This window comes from Trachurus trachurus (genome assembly GCF_905171665.1).
Source record: "Trachurus trachurus genome assembly, chromosome: 12".
Lineage (NCBI taxonomy): Eukaryota > Metazoa > Chordata > Actinopteri > Carangiformes > Carangidae > Trachurus > Trachurus trachurus.
Genome location: NC_139908.1, coordinates 25,431,231 through 25,456,627, shown reverse-complemented (window position 1 = coordinate 25,456,627; position 25,397 = coordinate 25,431,231). Strand labels below are relative to the sequence as shown.

Here is a 25,397-nt window from a genome sequence, read left to right as displayed (position 1 = left end):
AGCTGGTTTCAGCAAAGAGATCCAAAGTGCACAGCCTGCTCAGCAACGGCAGGCTGAAGAAGTCACTGTCTTATGAACACAGTGGAGGATTTAGCAGTGAATGAGCAAGACGTTTCTCTCAAAAGTTGGTGGAGATGAAAGGGGGTCGATTTGTCTGACTGATTGTCAGAAACCCAACTCAGAATGATGTTGTTGAATGCCATTGCACAATAAAGCAATGACATTAATCATAAAAAACTTTTATGTTGTCTGTTTTCAACTTTGTGTGTGCAAACCTAATTACCTATATGTGGATAATATAGTTTTAGTCATTTAGTAAGAAAGACTAGAAGAAAGGGAGCTTCATTTTTGTTGACATTCACCATGGAAGGGTTTTAATATTAATTTTCTCGCGTTTCAGAGAGGAGAGGGAGAGCGTGCTAACGATGAAGGGCTGTTTTCTTGAGAAGAACAGCTAATATATGCCCCCCAAAAAAGGTGCAAACTATGTAACCGCCTAACCCTGACATGAAAGATATCAAAACTATGAAGGAACACATATGGAATTATGTAGTTAACACAAAAGTGTTAATTAAATCAAAAGTATTATCTGTCATTTGGCCTAAACCCAACTGAGATGGTTTAGGATGAGTAGGACCACAGGCAAAACAGGCAACAATAGCTCAGCACCTCTGGGAACTATAGAACTATATACTGTATATACATACTATATATAAATATATACAACTAATTCTGCTTTGTTTACCACCATTTTGTTTCCTACATAGGTCCTTATGTGTTCCTTCATAGTTGGAAGGTGTGAATACCAGCTGGAGCCAGTATTTTTTAGAAAAAAAAAAAGATATATATATATATATAATTATATATTATTATATTATTCACATTATTACTCAGCGTTGTGTGTCTTTTACTTTACTCTGAAAGAAGCACAAGACAAAGTTGTACTGGAGTGGAGTCAAAACAAAACAATTTGAGTTATATTTCTAAAGCTTCCTCACTTCAATGTTAAAGCTTAAGGCTTTAACATGAAAGATACCAAAACCATGAAGCCTAAGGCTTTAACACAGGACTATAAACAACTGGTATTTATTTTGACTTGTGGACATTAGCAATGCACCTTGTTGTCCACTCTGAGCTTAGCCTGAGATTTCAGCTCCACCTCCATGACTTCATGCCTCCACACATGCCACTGCACCCTGTCAGTGCTGCTCTGAGTTACAATGAAGAAATATTGTTTCAAAACACTCTGAACATTCACTTAAGAGAGCTTATGATTATGATTTCATATTGTTATAAACACATAATAAAACACAAAGTCACTACAGCAATAACGCGAGCAGCTGTGAGGGTGAAATTATCTCATTAGCTCCTCTATGCAAACACAGGTTCTGGCAGCTCATAGAGCGCTGCAGTCTAAGTGCTTCAGTGTGCTGCCGAAACCAGAGGGACAACAAACTGTAAAAACGTGGGATACGCATCCCTCTGTCCAAGAAAAGACCCGGATCCACATGCTCCTAACCTGTGACCCTCCAGCAGCACATGCAGCTGCTGGTCAGCTTTCCCGGACTCGTCCACAGAGGGGGAGCAGTGGAAAAAAAAAAAAAAAAAAAAAAAAAAATCATTGTGGGGCTGAGAGATGCAGGGGAGGTGGGGGCTGCAGGGGACAAGGGCTTAGGTGGGGGGACAGGGAGCCTCTGCCGTTTGTGGAAGGGGAGGGGGAAAAGGGGAGTTGCCGCGGCTCACGGCTTAATTACCTTGAGCAACAGTGAGTATCTCATTTGTGATGGCAGGAGGACAGAGGGAGGCTGAGTCTCTGGGAGGAGGAGAAACGCACTCTGTCACTCAGCTCAGGGATCACTTCACAAAGGTGGAGGAGTGCGGCGCTGCAGATGAGTGAGGTTTGCTCCCTGTGCCTCGCCGCCGGACACTCAGAAAAACCAGAGACATCATTTTTCCTCATGGTCTTAACGGGGAGTTGATTCTGACAGTCAGTAAAAAAAATATATGAGAAAGTTCCACTGACACAATAAAAGGAGCAGAGGACATGTGGAATGAGTCTGAGTGGTGAGGACCTGGAGTCAAACCTGCCACAGGGGCAAGGGAAATAAGGACAGAGACAACAGGAGGTGAGTTGTATGAAGTATTTTATATTTCAGCTTTGAGTTAAACCTTTTATTGTCATGTGGAATCTGTCTACATCACAGACTTGATATCGCTGCACAGCTCGACTTTGTTTTGACTGATGTATTGATGTGCTGCAGGGCTCTAAACGTGTAAAAGTTTCTGTTTGACTGGTTGTTTTATTGCAAAGAGTTGGTTGTGACACTGGTGTGAACCAGCGCAGCTGAAAACATTCACTGGTTTGGGTTTCAGGACTCATATTTTTCTCATTTTAAAACATGACAAGTTTGTTCTGTTTGTTTTTATGTGCCTGTGGTTCATTAATAATGAAGCCAATAAATGGAAAAGGAAAATCCACCCACTCTTTTCCTTTGAGACATGATTTCATATTAAAGGCTCAGCACTGGTCCTGTTGTCATTGATACTAGTTGCAAAGCAGCTAAAAAATAAATTAGGTACATTTGATTCTGCTTTACTGGTGAAAAGGTTCTAGCAACAAACACACACACATATTTTTACACATGGTTGCTGATTAAGTTGGAATAATTTTGTTTTCAGACACATTCCTCTTTTTATTCCTATTATAAAGGTTGAATGTTGTTGATTTTTATCAAGAATAAATCACATAGAATCATTTCATGAGAAGAGGTAAAAAAATATATTTTATTCCAACTTTATGTGCAACAGTGTTTATATATATTGGCTGCTGAACATGCCAGGTGCTTCCCTCTGGAGCTGGAGGAGACCAAACACAGAGCTAAAAGAGACGGAGCGCTGGACTCTGATTGGTCAGGAGACACAGGCATTGTTCTAAGTTGATGCTGATTTTTCTCTGCTGAATGTGTAAACAGCAAAGTGTGTTTCACTTTATTCTGCTGCCATATGTTTCCATGCATATTAACTCATTGAGTGCCAGACCTTTTATAAAATGGTCAGTGCCATGTGCCAGCGTTTTGGGGCATTTTGAGTAATATGTCAAGACCCAGAGAATATTTTGTACTATGACTCTGAAAACACCAAACAGCTCAAAAGAAAGAGGAGACTCTCTATTTAACTAGGGAAAAAACCATTTGTTTGTACCTTGTTCCATTCTTGATATATCTTAAGTTGAATAGAGCCTGGTTGCACCAAAAAGACCACTTTTTTTCTAGAAAGCTGAGAAAAATGCATTTTTGTGAAAGAGAGTCTCTCAAGAAAAATAGTGATTTATCCGTTTTAATTTTGGCTTCAAAAACATGTAAGACATCTGAAAATTTCATTTCACATGTTTTTTCACCCCCCCCCCCCCCCCCCCCACACACACACACACACACACACACACAAAAAAAAGACAAAACAACAACAACTAAAATACAACACTCGTGTGGCAGTTGCTGCCCCCTCAGCCTCTCCTACGCCCCCCTCCCCCTCCCCTCTCCTGCTTCTCCTGCTTCTCCTCCTGCTGCATCGTCTCTGAAGGAGGGAGGGAGACGTCGTGGCGTCTTCAGCCTCTTTGCTGGACGCGGCCGCGGCAGCGACGCACCGCGCTGATCTCTCGGTTCGTCGTCACGTCGGTTTACAGCAACTGGTGAAACTCCGCGATCCGCTTTCGCTTCGGCATTTTGGTGCTGATCATCTAGATGAGTTTACCTTTCCTGCCTCCTCTGATCACTTCATGCTGGAGCTATGCTAATAGCATCCGTAGCTAAGCTTTCCTCCAGCTCCACGTTACACTTCCAGGCTCTGCCCGTCGTTTTTCTCTAGAAATAGAAACTTTTTCCGACTTTGTTATCTCTGTACCGATCGCGCTCGTCTTCTCCTCCTTCTTCTTCTTCTTCTTCTTCTTCTTCTCTGATCTACAGTCTTCTTCGTTCTACACATCCCAGAAACCCCAAAATTACTCACAGTGTGCGCGAGAGCGTCCCCATTTACCAGCCGCAGAAAAGTGCATTTGACGTCTATGGACGTCAATGGCACTCAAGCGTTGGATTTTGATTGACGTCCATAGACGTCAATGGCACTCAATGAGTTAAGCATTAGGGATTGCTCAGCAAACGTTAAAACATACGTCAAGTTACGTCTTGATTTGCATATTCATTTTTTCATTCCACCTGATATCATCACTTAGTTGAATCTCAGTCTTGCCTTGTGTTGATTATTTAACTGATTGTGCATCTGTGATGAAGTAGCTTTTCTGTCTCTCATAGAGCCAAGCCTGATGTATTGATCTGAAGGTGGTGACTGGTGATGTGGTTTAGATCAACACAATCCAGTCTCTGCGATGCATTTTTCAGTTTTTCAGTCCATGCTCTACCTCTTACAGACATTCAGTCCAGACTCTGAGAGAGACACTCTTAACAACAACAATGTGGATCTGCTGGAAACTTCAGAAAGTTTTATTTCTAACAGGTGAACACTTGCTGCAAGTCGAAGTTGAGTAGATCAGATCCACGTCAGAGTCACCTGAAAGCCTCCACAGAGGAGATGAGCTCAGGTGGTCAATGCAGCAAATATGCTTCAGTTTGATTACTTTTGCTTTTTATTATAACTTCTTAAATATTTTAAATCCTGCATTGATTACATGCAGGACTGTTGCAAACCCTCTTCATTGTCTAAGCAGTTGTTGGCGAACTACTGTGTTTCTTGAAGATCAGTGGAGCTGTGTTAAACCCCTGGCAGCACTGTGTATGACGTTGTCCATGAGAGCATTCATGAGACAAACAAAAGGGCCAAATCACAGCTCTGCAAGAGGTCAACGACACCGCAGGGAACAAAGCCCCTGGGATATGTAGTGTAAAGAGTAACACCAGCAAATATCTGCTCCCTAAATCATTCCTTGACACGATGACATGACTGATTGGCTCATTTCTCCAATAATAAATAAAGTAAATGGTGCAACTGTGTGCAGAATTCAATTTATCATGTTGTCATTTCAACACACTGCAATTTAAAGAGATAGTTCAACATTTTTGCAAAGTGGCCCATTGCGTCTTAGCAGTAGGTTCGTTACCTACTTAAATTGTCGGTGCAAGCTAATTTTAGAATGGCGGAGCAGAGCCGCGAGCTGCTTAGAGCTACGCTACGGAGGCTAATGGGATTTCTTGGTTTCCCTCATCAAACTCATCAAATACACAATCCAACAACTCCAAAACGCTCTGGTGGACAAGTTGTGACCTGCACATTCACCACGCTATGAGATAATAACGGAACATTACGAGACTGCAGATGCAGAGACTGTTTGCCAAAAAACTGTGCCAAACGTGCATCAGCGGTTTTGCATCAATTTACCTCGGAAACAACTCAGTTTCTTAACGTTACTTTATTATCTCATAGTGTGGTAAATGTGCAGATCACAACTTGTCCCCCAGAGTGTTTTGGAGTTGTTGGATTGTGTATTTGATGAGTTTGATGAGGGAAACCAAGAAATCCCATTAGCCTCCGTAGTGTAGCTCTGAGCAGCTCACGGCTCTGCTCCGCCGTTCTAAAATTAGCTTGCACCAACAATTAAAGGTAACAAACCTACTCCTAACACTATAGGGATTATGGCAATGGACCAATTTGCCAAAATGTTGAACTATACCTTTAAAGACTGAATTCACCTTTTCATGTTGAGATTTCAGCTCGAGACTACATAGAAATCTGCAATTATCTCAGTTTAATGTAAGCTGTTGTTTCATTAGGTTCATTAGTCAGCTCGCACTTCAACTAAATCTTCTGAATGAAGAGAACCAGGAGCCCCCCCACCCCCCCCCCACCCCCCCCCCACCCCCCCCCACCCCATGCTGTCCACAGGCCTGGCATGCCTTTGAATGCAGACGCTGACGTACATTCGTGGCGCAGACAAGCCTCAGCCACCGGCAACTGCTCCTGCTGTGTGCGCATTGTGTGTGGCTGAGGGCGAGTGTGTGCCAGAAAGTGACACAGTGACACAGACAGAGAGAGAGAGGAGCAGGAGACGAGGTGGTGGGGGGACAAAGCACGCGTGACTAATTGATTTATCACCTCGGTGGCGGCTGAATGATCCTGACGTCTATGACAGAGGCCGGCGTTTGTTCTCTGTGTGGTCGCGTAACGTGTCCGCTGACACCTTTCAGGAGTTGGCCTGACAGATGGCGACCTGTGTGCTGCTGCTGCGGTGGACCGGCTTTTTATGGGACGGTGCTGCATTTCTCTGTGACCAAAGACCTGACAGGCACACAGACACACACACTGCAGCTGCAGACAGGACACTGTCATCCCTGCAGAGACGAGCAGTCTCCGGTTTAAAGGCTTGTTGGCTACTTAAACGTCTAGCCATGTAATGACCACTGATAAACACACAGACACACACAAATGTATAATGGTAAACATGTGTTTGCGCGCGCACACATACCACTGCACTGATTCACTTCGCACGACAACATTTGAGAATAAAACAAAATACATTTTTGTGCTGGAAATACATGTTGGAAAAACATCTCCTAAAAAATGAAATGATCCTCAAATATTTTTATGAACTAAAAGCAGCAGAGATTAAAAAAAAGACCAGTGACCAGTCCGCAGGTCAACCAGTGACCTGAGCCTTTAACAAGTCTTGGGATGAAGGTCAGCAAGTTAAAGACGTGGCTCTCTGTCAGAAAACAGCGGATAGCTCTCTTTAGATTGAGATGGAGTTTCTGTCCTAAGTGAGAGTGTTTCAGTATTTCAGGTTCTTATTGACAAGTGAAGTCAGGATGCAGTGAGAGATCGTTGCAGCATCAGGAATAAAGTGGTTGCTGTTCCAGAGTGTGAAGAGGGAACTCAGTGTGAAGGCAAAGCACTCGATTTCCCGGTGGTTCCGACGCTCACCTCTGGTCATGAGCTCTGGGTAGAGGCCAAGACAATGGGGCTGCTGATACAAGTGGCTGAGATGAGTTTCTCCTGCAGCCTCGCAGAGAGGGTGAGCAGGTGAGAGGGAGCTCGGAGTGACCTTCCGTTGGAAGTCTTCCAACAAGGCTGTCCAGCTGGTCGGAGGCCTCGGGGCTGGACCCAGAACACACTGGAGGAATTACGTGTCTAATCTGGTCTAGGAATATATCCGGATGCCGCGGGAAGAACTGGAAAGTCTTTAAGAATCCATTAAATACTGGATTTTTACAAGGGAAGCTTCAGTGATTTTACACAAAGATCTAATGGCTCCTCTTGGGTTTTTCTACTGTGGAGAAGAAGCAATTTGAGAGGAAATAAGCCTGATGAGGTCAGGGATGTTTTCTCTGCCTGTGTGACATAGAGGCTGGATTACACTCTGACAGGGTGGTTTACCACCGAGGCCGCAGGGCCTGATTAAACGTGCGAGCAAGTTGAATTATGAAAGTGCCATGCTGGCTACAACTGAAACAACATATCTATAGTATTCAAGGGATTATACCATGGTCAGGGTGAATACTCGGTTCTGATTGGCTGCAGGGCGTCCGTTAAAAAGGGTTACAGGACACCTATTAAAGACGTTCTGGTTAAATTGGCTGATGACAGTTCTAAATTATTGCGCTAGTTGGTAACCATGGCAACAGGGACTCAGAGGACAACAAGTTTTCTTCAGTGCATCATCCTCTGACCACCAGAGTCTGTAACACACAAACTGTAAGACGTGGCTTTTTGAAATAACACTTTGTAGCCATCACCTTCCTTCCCTTCACTGATCAACTATCAGGCTGCAGCAGAGTCACTGTAGCTCTACACTGTGGCCACAGCTGCTGGTCTCTGTTTTCTTGCCTGCGGTATAGATATTAAATAGTCCACTGAGCTGTGGCTTGTGAAAAACATGATTTTAACACATTAAAGTATAAATAATGGATTTAATATTATTTTCTTTGGTAAATGACCATGGTATAAGCGGGATAATGCCCAATGAGGTGTCCAATAGGAATTAATGTTGGGGTGTGAACCAGTTGCTTCTGTGAAATTCATTACTTCCAGAAAACTGGACACCTCGCACATACAGTATTCTAGAATTAAAAAGTCTGGTGACATTTTTCAATAAAGATAATGCAGCAGTTTGATGAAGACTTAAAGGTCCAGTGTGTAATAATTAACAAGGCTTATTGGCAAAATCTGAATATACTACCCATGAATACATTTGTGTACAATTTGTTTGGTTTTCGTAGCCTTATAATTATTCTTTTACATAAACATATAGCAAGGGTCTTGCTTTAGAGAGTGTCGCCATCTTGCGCTGCCATGTTTGTACGGCAGCCTGTAGGGAAAATCCAGCCAGCCAGAGAGCACGATTGGAGGGCTTAGAGCAAGCGAGTGAGCGTTGCAAACTAGAATCAGAACGCTGGATATCACGGTTTTACCCCCATTTTACACACTGGACCTTTAATGAACAAATAAAAAATGGTAATCACATTAAATAGTAAGCAGGACATCTAGGGCTCTTTCTTGGACAATGAAGTGATGAAGACCATCTTTCTTAACCACCACAACAACTCATCAATCTGCTGATCATTTTTTAAATAACTGTATCATTGAAGTGATGCCTTCAGTGTCTTGTTTCGTTTTGGCTCAGGTCCTAGATTCATTTTAACATGGATCTTACCAGAGGACGGGGAACTGAGGTGATTAATCAGTTATTACAGTACATCTTAATCACTTTTCTGCTGTTTGATTAATCACTTGATGGTTTCAGTTCTGGTTCACTTACGGCTCAAAATTTACGACTGACCACAAATCTGTTTGTGTTAACACGTCATCAAACGGCTGAGTAAACAGAACCATATGCATCAACATTCAGTGAGAGCTGTAGACATGGAAAGAACGTATCATCTCAATGTTTCATGGTTAATTTGTCGACCGTGGTTAGAATCAGTCAGAGAATATAAAGTCCGTCAATAACTTAATAACCATAACCCGAGGAAGAAATGATGAAGGCAGAATAACAACTGAATCGAAAAATTATGGCCACATGTTGAACTCACGGCTCGCTCGTGTGAGTCATGAATTTGACTTACGATCTTTCAACATGAGAAAAACCTAATTTAGACATTTACAGACCCCCACTGTATGCTGGGAAAATGGATAAAGTTCAGACTGAACTGGCCCGGGCTGAGGCAGGAGTTGGCAGAGCGCGTTATGATGTAGAAACAACCATCTCCAACAACAGATAGATAACACTTGTATTGTCAGGGGAGATTCTCCTTTTGTGTTTTGTGTTATTCAACATTCCGATGCCGTGATGCAGTTTTTATCCCGAGACCAAGAGAAACATCAAAACACAGCGTGCCACTACACAAACTCTGGGGCCAAGTCCGGAGAACCAGCGCTCTTACTCATATATTTTAGAAGAGAGGAGAAATGTGTTGTGTGTTGTATGGAATCAAGTCACGTCCACTCCCATTCATGCATCTCATGGTGTGGTTCTCATCTGTGGCTCGAAGATATGAGGCAATCCGACTTGGCATGTATCAATGTGGCGTGCAGACAAGAAAACACCAGAGCCAAGTGGTGGTCCGAAGTTGCTCGACAGCTCATCATCGTTTTTACGAGGGATGCCTTGATTGATCGGCTGACAGGTGAAGGGTGAGGGCTTGTAGCAACAGAATAGATCATATTGCATGTAGTTGTTGGATTCGCCGAGGGAGGAGGATTACAGTAAAAACTATGAAATAGACAGGAAATATTTGTGCCTTATATTAATAATGTGAGAGAGTGAATACCGTACATTCTCAAATAAAAGATGAGTCTCAAATAGACGCAAGTCCACTGTACCGGCTGGGTCTGGCTACAGATTTTGAGCAAATAAAAGCCGGTCTCAATTAGAAGCTGGACCTATTTCTATTTGTACATTCTTGTGAATGTACAAATGTGAGCGCTTAATTCATGCGTAGAGTTAGACGGCATCGCTTAAATCGCTCTTTTCCCTTGGTGCCATTGTTACCGACATCTGTTAAAACTTGTCAATATGGACAATTTGCCACATTTCAGTCGTTCAGTTCAGTGCAAAGAAACAAACCGGTCCTTTCTGAAGACTAGCCCATCTTTCAAAAGTCCGAATAGCATTCCGTTCATTTAAAGAGGAACTATGCAAGTTCTTCCTCTGTTTGGCTAACCCTCCACATGGCCATGTGAATTTGTTCAAAGCCGGCGACAAATCAATACATGGAGCGATGGATAAGGTTATATAACATATACAATGTTACGACGTGTAGTCTTAACTGTCATAAATAAAAGATTGGTGGTTCCGGAGCGTATTTGTGTCACGGTGCCCAGAGACGAGAGCTGGGACACCGGGGCGGATGTTGCGAGGTTGGTTTTCAGCCATGAGCAAGGTGGAAGACAGAGAGCCTCCATTCTCACTCGTAACAAGTCACAAGTCATGTAGTTAACTTTCACAATTACTCTGGAGCTTTTTAACTAAGGTAAAAATGTAGCATAGCCACAGGAATAATCCTGCTTAGTTCCTCTTTAAAATTAGGCAAAAAAAAAGGAAGACCGAAGCACAACCCTACCCGAGTCATTGGTATATATTTTCGGCCCGAACCATCACATTAGTTGGACCTGACCAGTTGAGAACTCTTATGGGCACGATTAAACTTGATGCTACTGAAACTAAACTGTGAACGATGCTCCGGCTCTTTCCTTGGGTCAGTCGGTTTGAAGTGGCACCAAAGGCAAGAGAACAAGTGTTGTTAAATTCACTTCGGAAGTAATATTCTTACTCTTTAAACAATCTATTTGATAATACTTTCCAAGATTTGTGCAAAATGGATTAAAGCCCGTCGAGGCAGCTGAAGCAAATAAAAGTCTGGGTTTTTATAGGAGAATTTACGGTATTAGCTGATTCTCTCTTCCTTCTCTGTTCCAGGTATCATGCTGGTTCGGGTGCAGCAGGACTGGGCTATGATTCTCCCTGTGGTGGTTTTGCGGGTTCTCCTGTTGCTCTCTGGACCGGAGTCCTCTCTCCAGGGAGACACCCAGGAAATCGGGAACAGCGATGAGATCCAGGAGGGAGAGTTCATCTTTGAACCCAAGCGGCAGAAACGCGCCACGGTGGACTACAGCAGCGCCCAACAGACGGACAAATGCTCTTACACCTTCATTGTGCCTCAGCAGAAAAACACCGGGGCCATCTGTGTCAACAAGATGGAGCCCGAGGCCTTGCTGGAGAACCGGGTCAACAAGCAGGAGCTGGAGCTGCTCAACACCGAGCTGCAGAAGCAGCGGCTGCAGATCGAAGCTCTGCAGCAGCTGGTGGAGGTGGACGGAGGCGTGATCAACGAAGTCAAGCTGCTGCGCAAGGAGAGCCGCAACATGAACTCCCGGGTCACACAGCTCTACATGCAGCTGCTGCACGAGATCATCCGCAAACGGGACAACGCTCTGGAGGCGTCGCAGCTGGAGACCCGCGTGCTCAACCACACCAACGAGATGGGGAGGCTGACGGCGCGCTACCGCGACCTGGAGCACAAGTACCAGCATCTGTCGGCCATCGCCGGCAACCAGAGCGCTCTGCTGGTGCAGCTGGAGGAGCAGTGTAAGCGGGGAGGAGGAGGAGGAGGAGGAGGAGGAGGAGGAGGAGGTGGAGGAGGTGGTGGAGGAGGAGTGGGAGTGGGAGGGGGGTACTCGTACGGCGTGGTGCAGGAGAGCAGCCGGTTCGTCCGCCCGCAGGCTCAGCCTCGCACCGTCCCTCAGCCTCGCACCGCCCCTCAGCCTCCCCTGCAGAGACCGGCGCTGTCTGCCGGGGGCTACAGGCCCTACCACCCGCCCACCTACACCCACCGCCATCCCAGCATCCCCATGACCAACGAGATACAAAATGACCAGAACGCCAAAGCGCTTCCGCCTCCGGTTCCCACCATGACGAGTGACACGTACAGCTTCACAAATACGCCCTCAGGTGAGCAGCTGCCTGCACTGACATCTACACATCTACACTCAGGTCTGTCCTCTCCGGGCTTTTGCCACATAATGTCCAATTCCGCACAAAGTTAAAGGGACAACGAGGAGTTTCTATTTGGTTATAAAAAAAGGCTCACGTTAATGTGGATGAATCTACGCTACCCACACTTGTTAATGGGCCCATTTTCGATAAATATATTGTTTTGTCTCTATCGTTATTTTGTTATTATTAGTGGTGGTGGAAATGCTGGTCGAGCCGACCAGTGTTTCCTTACTTTCGGTTTCGTGGCGAGTTATGAGAATAACGCCGCCGAATCGCCGTTTATGGTCGGAACTACGACGGTATGTGATCGTCTTCGAACCTCTGACTTTAATTCTTGATGAATGAAAACATGAGTCTGTCTTGCGCCGGTCAAAGAATTTCACGGTGCGTGCGGAGGCTCATAAATGTAGTGTGAAAACGCTTTGCTTTTCCAAAACTCCTCGTTGTCCCTTTAAGGGAAATACTCCTTTTTTTTAAAGTATATTTTTTGGGCTTTTTGCCTTTAATGGGCTTTATGCGCAGCTCCACTACTTCCTGAAATAAGCCAGCTCCTTTATTTCCTGTCTTACATTATTGGACCAATTGATTAATCCAGGTGTGCCAGACCATTGTTGTGAGGTCAGACACACCTGGATTAATCATTTGGTCCAATAATGTAAGACAGGAAATAAAGGAGCTGGCTTATTTCAGGAAGTAGTGGAGCTGCGCATAAAGCCCATTGAGAGGAGGTAACATTTCATAGTAAGTACACAATATTAAAGCAGATATCAGCTTCACGGCCGTTTCGGCTAATGCTGCGTTCAAGGCAGGCTTTTGAAACCGTAAGTTACAGCTTCAAGTCACAACTACGACTTGGTAGCGTTCCAGGTAACCCGTAGCTCGTGTTTTTACCATCCTGTTGTCTGTGAAAGTTCCCTATAACGGCCACTCGTAACTTCCGACCCGTGAACTCGTACCAGATCGAACTGGTATGACTTCACAGGAAGGAAAAACACAAAGTACGAGTTTCTTTGAACGCACCATGAGTTAGCAGCCCCCGCCCTTGTCAGGCATCAATTGGTCCTCGTGCTACGTCACCACATTCACGCGCATCCCTTGGCTGCACACACAGCCCTTCATGCCGTTCTCTCTCCTCATTGGATAACACTTGTATCCCACAAGGAAAATTTTCTCCTCGGGTTACAGCAGAGCAGAGTGACGGAGAGACTCGTGTTTAGGCTGAAATACTTCATGTAAGTGATTGCTGACGGAAAATAGGACTATTTAGGACTTATATTAACAAAAACATTCCACTGATATCTGCTTTAAGCATTAGTTAAAGCAGAAGTAAGTGATATATTTGTGTTAATATAAGTCTTAAATAGTTATATCTTCCGACAGCAATCACTTACATAGAGTGTTTGGTCTGAAACACGGGTCTGTCAGTCACTCTGCTCTGCTCTGAGCCGAGGAGAAAACTTTTCTCGTATCCTACAGTTTTTATCCAATGTGGAGAGAGAACGGCATGCAGGGCTGTGTGTGCAGCCAAGGGACGCCGTGAATGTGGTGACGTAGGGACGAGGACTGTTATGGTGCCTTCAAGGCAACTCGTAACTCGTGTTTTTCCGACCTGTGAAGTCATACCAGTTCGATCTGGTACGAGTTCACCGGTCGGAAGTTACGAGTGGCCGTTATAGTGACTTTCACAGGTAAAACAGGTCGGAAAAACACGAGTGGGTTGCCTGGAACGCTACAAAGTCGTAAGTTGTGACTTGAAGCTGTAATTTACGATTTCAAAAGCCTGCCTGGAACGCAGCATTAGCCAAAACGACCGGATCGCTTACTTCTGCTTTAAGCTTTAAATACTGAATTCATCATTTATAACACATGAATACTCATTAGTATGTAGTTTATAAACAGTTAAAAATGTTTTACTGATCATTGATAAGCACTAACTGTATTTATAAACTACATACTAATGAGTACTCATGTGTTATAAATGAAGAATTCAGTATTTATTAATGCTTAACTAATGCTTAATAGTAGTGTACTAGTGAGGATAGTTGCGATGGGGGAGCAGAGAGAGGGGGAACAAAATGCAGCAAAGAGCCAACGATTCAGGATTCGACGAGGGCCGACTGCAACTGTAGCCGCTGCGTATGGGGAAATCCCCCGGAAATCTTTCCTTTAAAACAGTGTTTGACAACTCATGTCCAACAGGCAAAACCGCTCCACCAGCAATAAAGTCCACCCCTTAGTTATTTAAAAACATCTTAATATTAAATCTACCCCATGTGAAGTTGCTTATCATACTTTAACACATGCTGAGCAGTGTTTCCCCCAGAAAATGTGTTAGTTAAGGTGGTGTCTGTCCTGTTGGCGGGGGGGGGGGGGGTCAGTGCGCCGTATTAAGTTATTAAGTTTCGCTTTCACCATGCGCGCTGCTGTTATGCATGTGCGCTTCTCTGTGGTGTGTAGAGCAGGGGTCTTCAACGTTTTCCAGACCAAGGACCCCCAAACTGATGGAGAGATGGAGCGGGGACCCCCTACTTATATAGAGTATATTGTATAAAATTGTGTTTTATATTTAACTGGTCCTGTAGTGCCATACAGGGCCGTTGTATAGGGGAGAAAGGTGATGATCATTATAGGGGCCCAGCGCCCAGTAGGGCCCACAAAAACCCCAGTAGTCTAATCTTTGTATGCCTGAATTATTCTGCATAAGACCCTGACTGATACTCATAGTAATGCTGCATTAGCATCAAAACAAAGTAGGCTAAATAAGAAATGATAATAGATACGTGAAAGTGGAAAAGTCAGGGGGCAGGGGCCCACTTTAGTATACTTTCAGGGGGCCCAGGATTCCTAGCAACGGCCCTGGTGCCATATGCCAAAAGTACCATGTTATGAACTATAAATCACGTTTTTTTTAGGAGTTTGGCTGGTCATGGGACTTTTCGAAGGGACTTACATAAAAAACATATGCCATGCCATCTATGATCACAACAGGTCACAACTACGCTCGTGGTAACTGAACGCTGCTACTAGGCTACACCAATTAAAGAATTACTAAACCATAAAAAGACAGAGAAAACAAAGCAGTGTTTCCCCTACTTTGTTTTTTTCTCTGGCTTTTTATGCATTTATTTTGAAAGGGCAGCTGGAGAGAGACGGGGACGCGGAGAGAAAGTGAGAGGGGGGATTGACACGCAGCGATGGGACTGTCGGAGGGTCGCTGCAGCGGCCGTGCTCTACCAAGACATACGACGCTCGCGACTCACCCCCAGTCGTCAGCGCCGCGGTCACCGGGGCTGATTCTGAGAACTTTTACACCGGGCGCGCCGTGTCATGTCTCGGTTCCACGGAGCGTTTCAGTGACGGCCTGACGCTGCTGCATTGTTGCTGCGCTATGAGCAGACGTGGCGGCGCGCGTTAATGTCACCGTCGTGTGTGTGTGCTGTGAATATCGCTACATTTTTATTTTTTTAAGACGTTAGTTTAGGCGGCAGCTCTTTGTTGTTAAGGCGGCCGCCTTAACAAGAAAGCGCTGCGGGAAACCCTGCTGAGTTTGAGCGACAGACCAGGCTGTACTGTACTCAGTCACAGTTCCTGGTGCTGAAATAGTGACTCCCTCCTCTCTTTGCTCAGGGTTTCTTACATTTAGTTATTCCTCTGCCTGCTTTAGTGATTATGATGCCTGTAATGAGAGCAGTGCCCGAGAAGGGTCAAGCCTCAATTGTATTGTATTAGAAGCACTACACCTCTGAGCGTTAACTGCAACTCGGCACACATAAGCCACATTTCCACTGCAGAAGTTCCTGGTAAAAGGAGGGGGTAGGAACTTCTACAGGAACCTTCCTCTCACTCGGCCCTCTGGGTGGCCGTGTCTCCACTGCAGACAGGAACCCACCGGGCTCTGATGACGACGTGCAACAGTTTTGATCATTGCGTGGTCGTTCTTAAAAAAAAAAAAAAGCCGTCTCGATAGTCACGTAATCCCACGATCGCCTATTTACCACTCTCTTTTTTTTCTTTTTTCTTTTTACCAGGCCTACTGCTACTCTCGTCTTTTACTGAGTTATTCTCTCTTTTTTCCGGCCGTTTTTTCGTTTTTAGTAACGCTGGGTTATAAAAATGCATCTTATTTTGGGGCTTTCTCTTAGCGTCACATGATCCTGCTTTGAGTCTGACCAATCAGCACAGAGTAAAATCTCAAGCCCCACCAGGACTTCTTCAGGGCCGATCTGAGTACCTACCCCCAGGCAGGGACTCCGTTCGGCCCTGTAAAAGTTCCTGTAAGCGGCCCTGTGGGGGAGGTTCCTGCAGTGGAGACACGCACCAACGGGGCCGGCCCCGTAAAATTACCCCCAAGTTCCTGCAGTGGAAACGCGCCTATACTGTAGTGGTAGAAGGACTGTCAGTCAGTCAGTCAGCCAGTCAGTCAGTCAGTCAGTCAGCCAGTCAGTCAGTCAGTCAGTCAGTCAGTCAGTCAGTCAGTCAGTCAGCCCTACTGTTGCAGTCCAGGCTTAGATTAAACATGAATAACGCTGCTTGTTCCAGACACCTCAAGGCAGCACAGAGTCAAGTTCCAGTAGAGCGATGTGGGAGGTGGATAACGTGTATAATCTACATACAGTGGACAAAAACAATAATCCATAGGGCAAATGGAGGTTAATAACTCCAGAGAGAACTTGAAACTGAAAAGTTAATAAGCTCTACAACATGAACAGCAGCTTCACAGAAACACACAGCCCACTTTTCATGTGAGGCAGCTGCAGGTTTAGAGAGTGGAAACATGATGAAGGCTCCTGCATCACTTGGGTTATGGGTTAGAATTAGTTTCTTCTGATTTTACTGATAGTTGTTCTTTTAAACACACGTGACCGAGGTCAGTCAAACCTGTGATCAACAGGTGATCTGACCACCAGTGGTTAAACGTGAACGCACTGAACACACAGGCCAGCCCACGTTCAGAGGTCCACATTCTTTTACACGCACGCGCACACACGTCTACTGATCGTCTGAGAACAACACCACATGTTGATTTGCATATAATTGTGGAGAAGTCAGATCTCCAAGTTCACAACTGGTCACTGGAGACGCATTTCAAAACCAGGTGTGAACGGACATTCTTCGAGCTGACCACTTGTAATCAGATCACTGAAGACGCATGTTAATGCCAGGTCTTATGATCATCTTGTGATGGTTGTGGAAAAAAGTGCACGTGGCAGACCGACTACTTTACTGAGGGAAAAAAAGGCCATGCAAGGAGGAGAGAGATGGAAACAAGGCATACAGGAAAATATGACAGCCCTGGTCAGACGCTTCTGGTTCAACTGGACATTGAATATTTTTAAATTTAAGAGCATCACTTAATTTGGAAAAACACATCCAGACTTCAGTCCCGTTCTCACTTTCTTCATATTTTCTAAATGCTGCAGTCTGAAGTTAAAACCATTTCAACTACAGTACATCATTTGACTGTTGTGGACTCGTCACTATAGAAGCAGTATTACTGTAAGCTTGTTTACCTGTGGCTGGCCAATCAGAAGAGGCTCTGAGCCTCTGTGTTTTATAAATTAATCTAACAGATTAATTGAGAAAAGTGATGAATAAATGAAAATAACCATTATAACATCAAGGATGGAACATTTTGGAATAAAAGTGGTATTTGCAGGGAGGGGAGGAAATAGGCAGTACTGTTTGTTTAACCAACTGAAAATTATTATGTTGTTGTCAAGGTCAAAATTAAACGGCCTGATATTTTAACAGACTCTGGTGATTTATCAAAGTTTTAATGTCAGTACATGTAGGCCTTTTTAAATTTATTCCAATTATTTACTTCAGTGAGTATTTATCAGTGACAACATATCAACCCCCACCCTTTAAAGAATATTGTGTCTTTTCTGAATGTTACTTTGGATCATCATTGGAGCAGAGTTATCAAAGAGCTCTTAGATCTTAGAACCATTCAAGAAACTGGGCTTAGCATTAAGTTGTCCAATCATTAATCATGGTAATTAGTCCATATCTGGGTGTAGGCCCAGCATTTTGAGGTTGACCCATAGTGTAGGGAGAGCCACAAATAGCAAAACATGTACCTCATCGTCATGTATTGGTTCATACCTCAATTTTGATTAAACAGATGTTCAAATTCAATAATAGCATGTCGGTGAAAATGAACTAAAGCTGTTTGGATCAGCCTGCAGAGCACAGCTGTGTTAGTCCGTTTTTCCTTCTGTCCTGCAGGTCCGTTCAAAGACTGTCTGGAGGCTCTGGAGGCAGGATACACCTCCAGCGGCATGTTCCTCCTGAAGCCAGACAACGGTAACCGACTCATGCAGGGCTGGTGCGACCAGAGACACGACCCAGGTGGCTGGACCGTCATCCAGAGACGCCAGGACGGCTCCGTCAACTTCTTTAGGAACTGGGAGACGTACAAGGTAATACTGAAGAGCTAAGCTGTTCTCTGTGTCACAATCCGTTGCATTAAATAGATTTTTTTTCAGTCTTTTAATACCTAACATATGCACTTAGACTAAAATGCTCCAGTTATATGATCGGCCATCTTCATTATGCTACTTGACGGTGTGATTACAGCTGATTAGCTGTAATTCTACTGTATAATTATAGTTAGTAAGTGATCGGAAAAGTAGCTACTAAAGCACTCCTGGGACGAAATAAAGTTATAACAGGTGCAGTGGTAACTGTATAGAAAAATAATATAGTGCAAGGAATATTCTGTGTGCTAATAAAACACTGCCCCCAACTCAAATATGAGCCTGTGAGATTCAACTGTTACATAATCAGTAACATTTTATAATAAGTACACATTAAATACCGAATTCATCATTTATAACACACAAATACTCATTAGTATGTAGTTTATAAACACAGTTAAAAAAGTTTTACTCATTGATAAGCACTAACTGTATTTATAAACTACATACTTGTGAGTATTCATGAGTTATAAATAAATAATTCAGTATTTATTAATGCTTAACTAAAGCTTAATACTGTGTACTTATAAAGTGTTACCCATAGATCTGTTTATTAAAATATCAATGGTCATTGAAGATGTCTAATCTCACTTTGGCTCATTATTATTGAGTCACTTCAGAGTTACAGATAAATTAAAGAAGAAACTAAGAACGTGTCACCTCACACATTCCTTGTGCACACATGGTTTTCCACATTTGACTGACTGTGCTAAAGTAAACTGATGACTGAACTTTTTACCCCAGTTTCACAACCAGTGAAACAAACTTCGCTTTTATCTTTCCTCTCTTTCCTCTCTGTCTAATTTGGCACGGACAGTGTTTTTTATACACCACTAATTGATTGAGGAAGACACTTCATCTATTCATGGCTAATTGTAGAAAGGCTGCCTTGGCACATGTGCCCAATTTCTCAATGAATGACTGGAGGTCACAGCATATGATTCACATCCTTTTAATAGTCATCACACCATTAGTGAGGCCTTGTGCTCTGTGGCTTGGAGCACTGTCATCCTGTTCCTCCTCTCTTTTTTTCCAGTTTTCCCTGTAATTTGTCACCATCTGTAGCTCAGACTGGGACTGTTGATGACACTGACGATTCTAAAGACCTAGTTTGTTAGATTTACTGAAGACCACTTTTGTAGATGTAATAAGTAGGCCAACAGCCCATTAATACCAGTCATAGCATATCAGCAGCAGCTGCAGTCCTTGAGTGATGAATTCAGCCACACAACTGCTTCAAGAACTTCACGTTCAGTGGATGTACTGGGCATTAGTTGAAGAGAATATCCTTTGTTGCATCTACCTGCTGTACAGCTGTACTGATTCTAACATGAGTTGATCATGAGCAAAATGCCCCTAAAAAATTCACACTACACTCCATTTACAATATTAATTTTCTCCTTCTCCTAAAAACACAATATGAAAGACAGACTTTTCAGTTGTATAAATTGTAGGGGTATGATATTATTGATGATGTGGATACAGGACATTAGGAGAATGATCCCACTGATCGCAGCTGTTTTTAAACAGTGATTTTAGAGCTTCCTCTGTCTTCTGCAGCTCACAGTGCCCCTGACTCCTCCCTCTCAGCTGCTGCCTCGGTTTGCGGTGCTGGAGTAAATGAGTTGTGCTGCTGCTTTTGGTCGCAACAGACTTTACAGTAGACCTGTGTGTGTCTGAGGAGAACTGTTGTGTTACTGCAGTGCGAACTATGGAACCTCAGGAAGAGGTGGTGGCTCTGTCTGTACTGCAATTACCCAAGTCAAAGAGAAATTAGATTTTCTTTTTAAAGGGATAGTTCAACATTTTAGCAAATGGGCCCATTGCCATAATCGCTATAGTCATAGCAGTAGGTTCGTTACCTTTAATTGTCGGTGTAAGCTATTTTTAGAACGACGGAGCGGAGCGGCAGGCTGCTCAGGGCTATGCTATGGAGGCTAAAGGAATTTCTTGGTTTCCCTCATCAAACTCATCAAATACACAACCCAACAACTCAAAAACGCTGTTGTGGACAAGTTGTGAGCTGCACATTCACCACGCTATGAGATAATAACGGAGCTGTTTTAGAGGTAAATTCATGCAAAACCGCTGATGGGCGTTGCGTTCAGGGACAGTTTTTCAGCAAGCAGACTCTGTATTTACCTCGAAAGCGGCTCTGTTTCGTAACGTTCCATTATTATCTCATAGCGTGGTGAATGTGCAGGTCACAACTTTGGCGTTTTGGCGTTTTGGGATTATGTATCTGATGAGTTTGATGAGGGAAACCAAGAAATCCCATTAGCCTCCATAGCGTAGCTCTGAGCAGCCTGCTGCTCCGCTGCTCCGCTCCACCGTTCTAAAAATAGCTTACACCGACAAATAAAGGTAACGAACCTACTGCTATGACTATAGCGATTATGGCAATGGGCCAATTTGCCAAAATGTTGAACTATCCCTTTAACATCTTCCTGAAGTAAATGCGAGATGTGAAATCAATTTGTCTTCCATTCAAATTCTCAGTGCTTTACAGTAGGTACCTTGCAGGTTGTCTTGGATAGTGGCAGTCACTTCCAGTCTAGCCATAACCTCTAATCTCTTGTTTATGACAGACTACACTAATATACACATTGTAACATGAATATGATGTATAATGTTATCCACCGCTCCATGGATTGCTTTGTTGATGGCTTTGTTATAAACAAATGCACATGGCCAGGAGGAGGGTTAACAAAACAACCAGACTTGCATACTGTAGTTCCCCTCAAATTTGAAAATGGGATCTGTACAAACTTTGAAAACTGCCATTATTATATAAATAAAGACCTTACACAGTCACACCTGTGATAAAACCATCAAAACATCATTTTGCTCCTACAGCTGAAATGTGTCTTTAACAAAACAAACTGTTTCTCCAGCTCATTGTGTAACATGTAAGTAATCCTAAGAAAACCCAACAGAATCAAATCTGTGAGATCACATCAACAGAGCTGAAATCACTTCCAATGACCTAAACATGCTCTCAGAGCTGCAGCCAGCGCAGTGATGCGATCGCTTCATCGCCAAGCCATTTCCCTGTTACTACTGGCGGAACCCATCGTTACGTAAAATCAGATTCAAAGTTTTGTGTTCTGTGGCCTCAAGGGGGGACTTCCCAAACTGGACACTCGACTCAATACCTTAAACTCAACAACAAACTTCTAAGTTGTCCCCCAACCCAATCATTGCCCAACCCTCAATGACTCAACACGGCACTTTAAGCCAATTACACGCTCGCATTTGGCAGGGACGAGGACTCCCCGCAGATTGAACCCATGTGTTAAATAATTGAAGCCAGGGACTCGGACGCACAGTGAGGTCTGAGGGAGAGGATGTAAAACACGTCCTGCCATTATGCCACTGCTCTTGGCTTATCATTCTGACATCATACCAGTGTTTCACAGATGCTTGGAAAACATGGGTGGATTGTTGCTGCGGTCCTCTGGGAGAGCAAACAGCCTCTTTCTTGTAAATCATAAAATACAAGAACGGCAGTGGCATTTCCGATTAACTCATGATTTGGGAAGAGTGCGGCTGAATTATTCCTGACTTGGGTCTCTCCTTTTACAGCAAGGCTTTGGAAACATCGATGGTGAATACTGGTTAGGCCTCGAAAACATCTACTGGCTGACGAACCAGGGCACCTACAAGCTGCTGGTGACTCTGGAGGACTGGACCGGACGAAAGACATTCGCCGAGTATGCTAGCTTCCGTGTTGAGTCGGAGGCCGAGTCCTACAAGCTGCGGGTGGGCCACTACCATGGCAACGCTGGAGACTCTCTCACCTGGCATAACAACAAGCAGTTTACCACACTGGACAAAGACAATGATGTCTATACAGGTGGGTAGAAATATAATGAAAGAGAAAGAGACTTCCTTCTTGCAAATATCTTGGCAACTAATTCAATGATTTTTATCGTATTGTACATTTAATTTCAAATAGGTCAAATACGTCAGTCTACCCTGATTAATCCACATCGATAATGTGAAAACATGTCTTATGAAACTAAAAGGGATAGTTCATCATTTTGGCAAATTCGCCTATTGCCATAATCCCTCTAGTCATAGCAGTAGGTTCATTACCTTTAAAGGGACAACGAGGAGTTTCTATTTGGTTATAAAAAAGTCTCACGTTAATGTGGATGAATCTACGCTACCCACACTTGTTAATGGCTCCATTTTCGATAAATGTATAATTTTGTCTCTATCGTTATTTTGTTATCATTAGTGGTGGCGGAAATGCTGGTCGAGCCGACCAGCTTTCTTTACTTTCGATTTCGTGGCGAGTCATGAGAATAACGCAGCCGAATCGCCGTTTATGGTCGGAACTACGACGGTATCTGATCGTCTTTGAACCTCTGACTTTAATTCTTGATGAATGAAAACATGAGTCTGTCTTGCGCCGGTCAAAGAATTTCATGGTGCGCGTGGAGGCTCATAAATGTAGTGTGAAAACGCTTCGCTTTTCCAAAACCCCTCGTTATCCCTTTAATTATTGGTGCATGTTGTTTTAGGCGAGCTGCTCAGCGAACACAATTGAGCTATTGGTAACTTGTATCATCAGAACAGACATGTCCTGTGATTTTCAGCCTCCTTTCATATTTAATAGAGGGAGAACAATACCTGACCGGTAATAATATTCTCAGTTGTCTAAATAAGAGCCACTGAGTAATTGTATACTTCATAATGAGATTAGTCAATTAATCGTTTCAATAATCGATAGATTAATTGACCATTTAAAGCAGAAGTAAGCGATCCGGTCGTTTTGGCTAACTTCCTGTCAGCCGATGGAGTTAGCAGTCCCCGCCCTCGTCCCTACGTCACCACATTCATGCGCATCCCTTGGCTGCACACACAGAGAGGACCGCCCCTTTATGCCGTTCTCTCTCCTCATTGGATAAAGGTTGTAGGATACAAGGAAAGTTTTCTCCTCGGCTTACAGCAGAGCAGAGTGACTGACAGACCCGTGTTTCAGACCAAACACTCTATGTAATGATTGCTGTCAGAAGATATAACTATTTAAGACTTATATTAACACAAACATTCCACTTACTTCTGCTTTAAATAGTCTTTAGTTGCAGCCCTACTATCCACACACAAGTCAAAAACAGCATATACTGTACATCTGTGACAAATGTGTCATACCAGTTCAAGTTGGTCTGATGTGAGTCCTTGTGTCTCCAGGTAACTGTGCCCACTACCAGAAGGGAGGCTGGTGGTACAACGCCTGCGCTCACTCCAACCTGAACGGCGTGTGGTATCGCGGCGGACATTACCGCAGCCGCTACCAAGACGGGGTGTACTGGGCCGAGTTCAGGGGCGGAGCTTACTCTCTGAAGAAAGTGATCATGATGATACGACCCAGTGCAAACACCTTCCACTAACGCTCCAATCGGAGCCAGGACTGAACAGACAGTTTTCTTCCAAAGGGATTTCACTTGATTGCTGTATCACAACTTCCTACTTTGCTTCTCATTCATAACGTTGCTTCAGACTGCTCGTACTGTTTTTTTTATTTTATTTTATTCCTCTTCCAGGTATAGAGTTTACTTATCTAGTTTAGGCTCATAACTCAACATTACATACAAATCAACACCTGTGCTCTTGTCGGGCTTTTGTTGATTTGTTGAAAGACAAAACAAAACAAAACTTGCAACTTTAATTATCTGTAAAATAGTGATATAAAACCATCTGCTGGCAATAAACTGCTACGTCAGATTATTATTGGTGCTTCTATGAAATATCTAGAATGTATGTATGGAATTCCATAGGAAATAAATCTGGTTATTTATTTTGATATTATTTTCTAGAAGATTTCAGCAAATCGGTCTCATTTATCCAGTGATTGCCTTTTAATTTCTGGATTTCACAGTTGTTAATAAAACCATGAATTCACACCGAACGTGAGTAAAGTTTTACAGATTATCTTTGTTTTTACTAAATACACCATGAATGATTCTTGAACTCAACTGTGTCTGGATTGTAATGTGTCTATAATAACTAATGTGTGTTGTTGATGAGATATGAAGTAGCAGAATTAGACCATTGTATCGTCAATGATTCTAGTACCAACTTTACATTTAACAGTGTTTATGCTCTCAGAGGTTTCCACAGTGTGTGATCACCAACTGTACCTGGCTATCCACACTGCAGCCAGAGCACAGAAGTACAGGGCAGCAGAAGTTAAAGCATGTAGCCTCACCCTGACCATCCACAGTGGGTAAACCAGCTGTAGAGGTGGTGGTGGGTGGGTGGGTTTTCTAACTTAGGAAAGAGTTAGTCGTTTCCCCCTGCTTCCAGTCTTCATGCTATGTTAGGCTAACTACATCCTGACACCAGTTCTGAACTTGAGCTGTTCATTAAAGTACGGTGGCCCTGAAGGCCAAATCACAATGACATTTGGCGTGGTGCAGTGGTTAAAGCGGCCGTCCAATGTAGATGTTGGCTGCAGTCCTCAACGCAGGCATCCCCGGTTCGAATCCCGCGTCGGACAGACCTTTCCTGCATGTCATTCCCCCTCTCCCCCTTCCTGTCTATCTATGTGCTATCAATTAAAAGGCAAAAACGCCTAAAAATATACTTTAAAAAAGAAAAGAAAACACAACATTTCACAAAACACAGGTGCCGGTTTTTGTGTTTTGTGAAATGTCGTTGTTTTCTGGTTTGCCATTGTGATTTGGCCTTCAGGGCCACCGTATTGAAGTCTTGAAATCATTTTCTGTGGCTCCAGCACAGAAGCAGAAACCGAACAGTTCAGTGTCGTTCCCTTTACACACCAAAGGTTTTAGTCACTGTATTAGTGTTACAGATACAGTACAGTATGTACCAGGTACTCTGTGTATATATATGCTCTTTCATTAAGATTATTTTTTACAGTCTGTTATCGATCTTATAATAAAACCATG

The 25,397-nt window shown here is 43.6% G+C and overlaps 2 protein-coding genes across 2 annotated transcripts in view; one reads left to right on the top strand and one right to left on the bottom strand.

Moving 5' to 3' along the window:
* Window positions 1–25,397, bottom strand: part of LOC310994914 (ras-specific guanine nucleotide-releasing factor RalGPS1) — a 99,789-nt gene that overhangs the window by 49,647 nt on the left and 24,745 nt on the right. The gene's annotated exons all lie outside the window — the stretch shown is intronic.
* On the top strand, window positions 1,794–25,397 carry LOC310994348 (angiopoietin-related protein 2-like). The gene is made up of 6 exons (XM_083982999.1): window positions 1,794–2,126; window positions 10,922–11,953; window positions 18,227–18,420; window positions 22,063–22,333; window positions 23,677–24,896; window positions 25,088–25,397. Exons 2-5 carry the CDS (start codon window positions 10,927–10,929, stop codon window positions 23,874–23,876), a joined length of 1,692 nt encoding a protein of 563 aa, XP_083839125.1. The 5' UTR covers window positions 1,794–2,126; window positions 10,922–10,926; the 3' UTR covers window positions 23,877–24,896; window positions 25,088–25,397.

Bases quoted from the DNA above. Each gene is read 5' to 3' on its own strand.
- LOC310994348 (XM_083982999.1), top strand. From the start codon at position 10,927: ATGCTGGTTCGGGTGCAGCAGGACTGGGCTATGATTCTCCCTGTGGTG. The intron at 11,954-18,226 runs GTGAGCAGCTGC...TCTGTCCTGCAG, and splicing joins CTTCACAAATACGCCCTCAG to GTCCGTTCAAAGACTGTCTG. The intron at 22,334-23,676 runs GTGGGTAGAAAT...TTGTGTCTCCAG, and splicing joins AGACAATGATGTCTATACAG to GTAACTGTGCCCACTACCAG.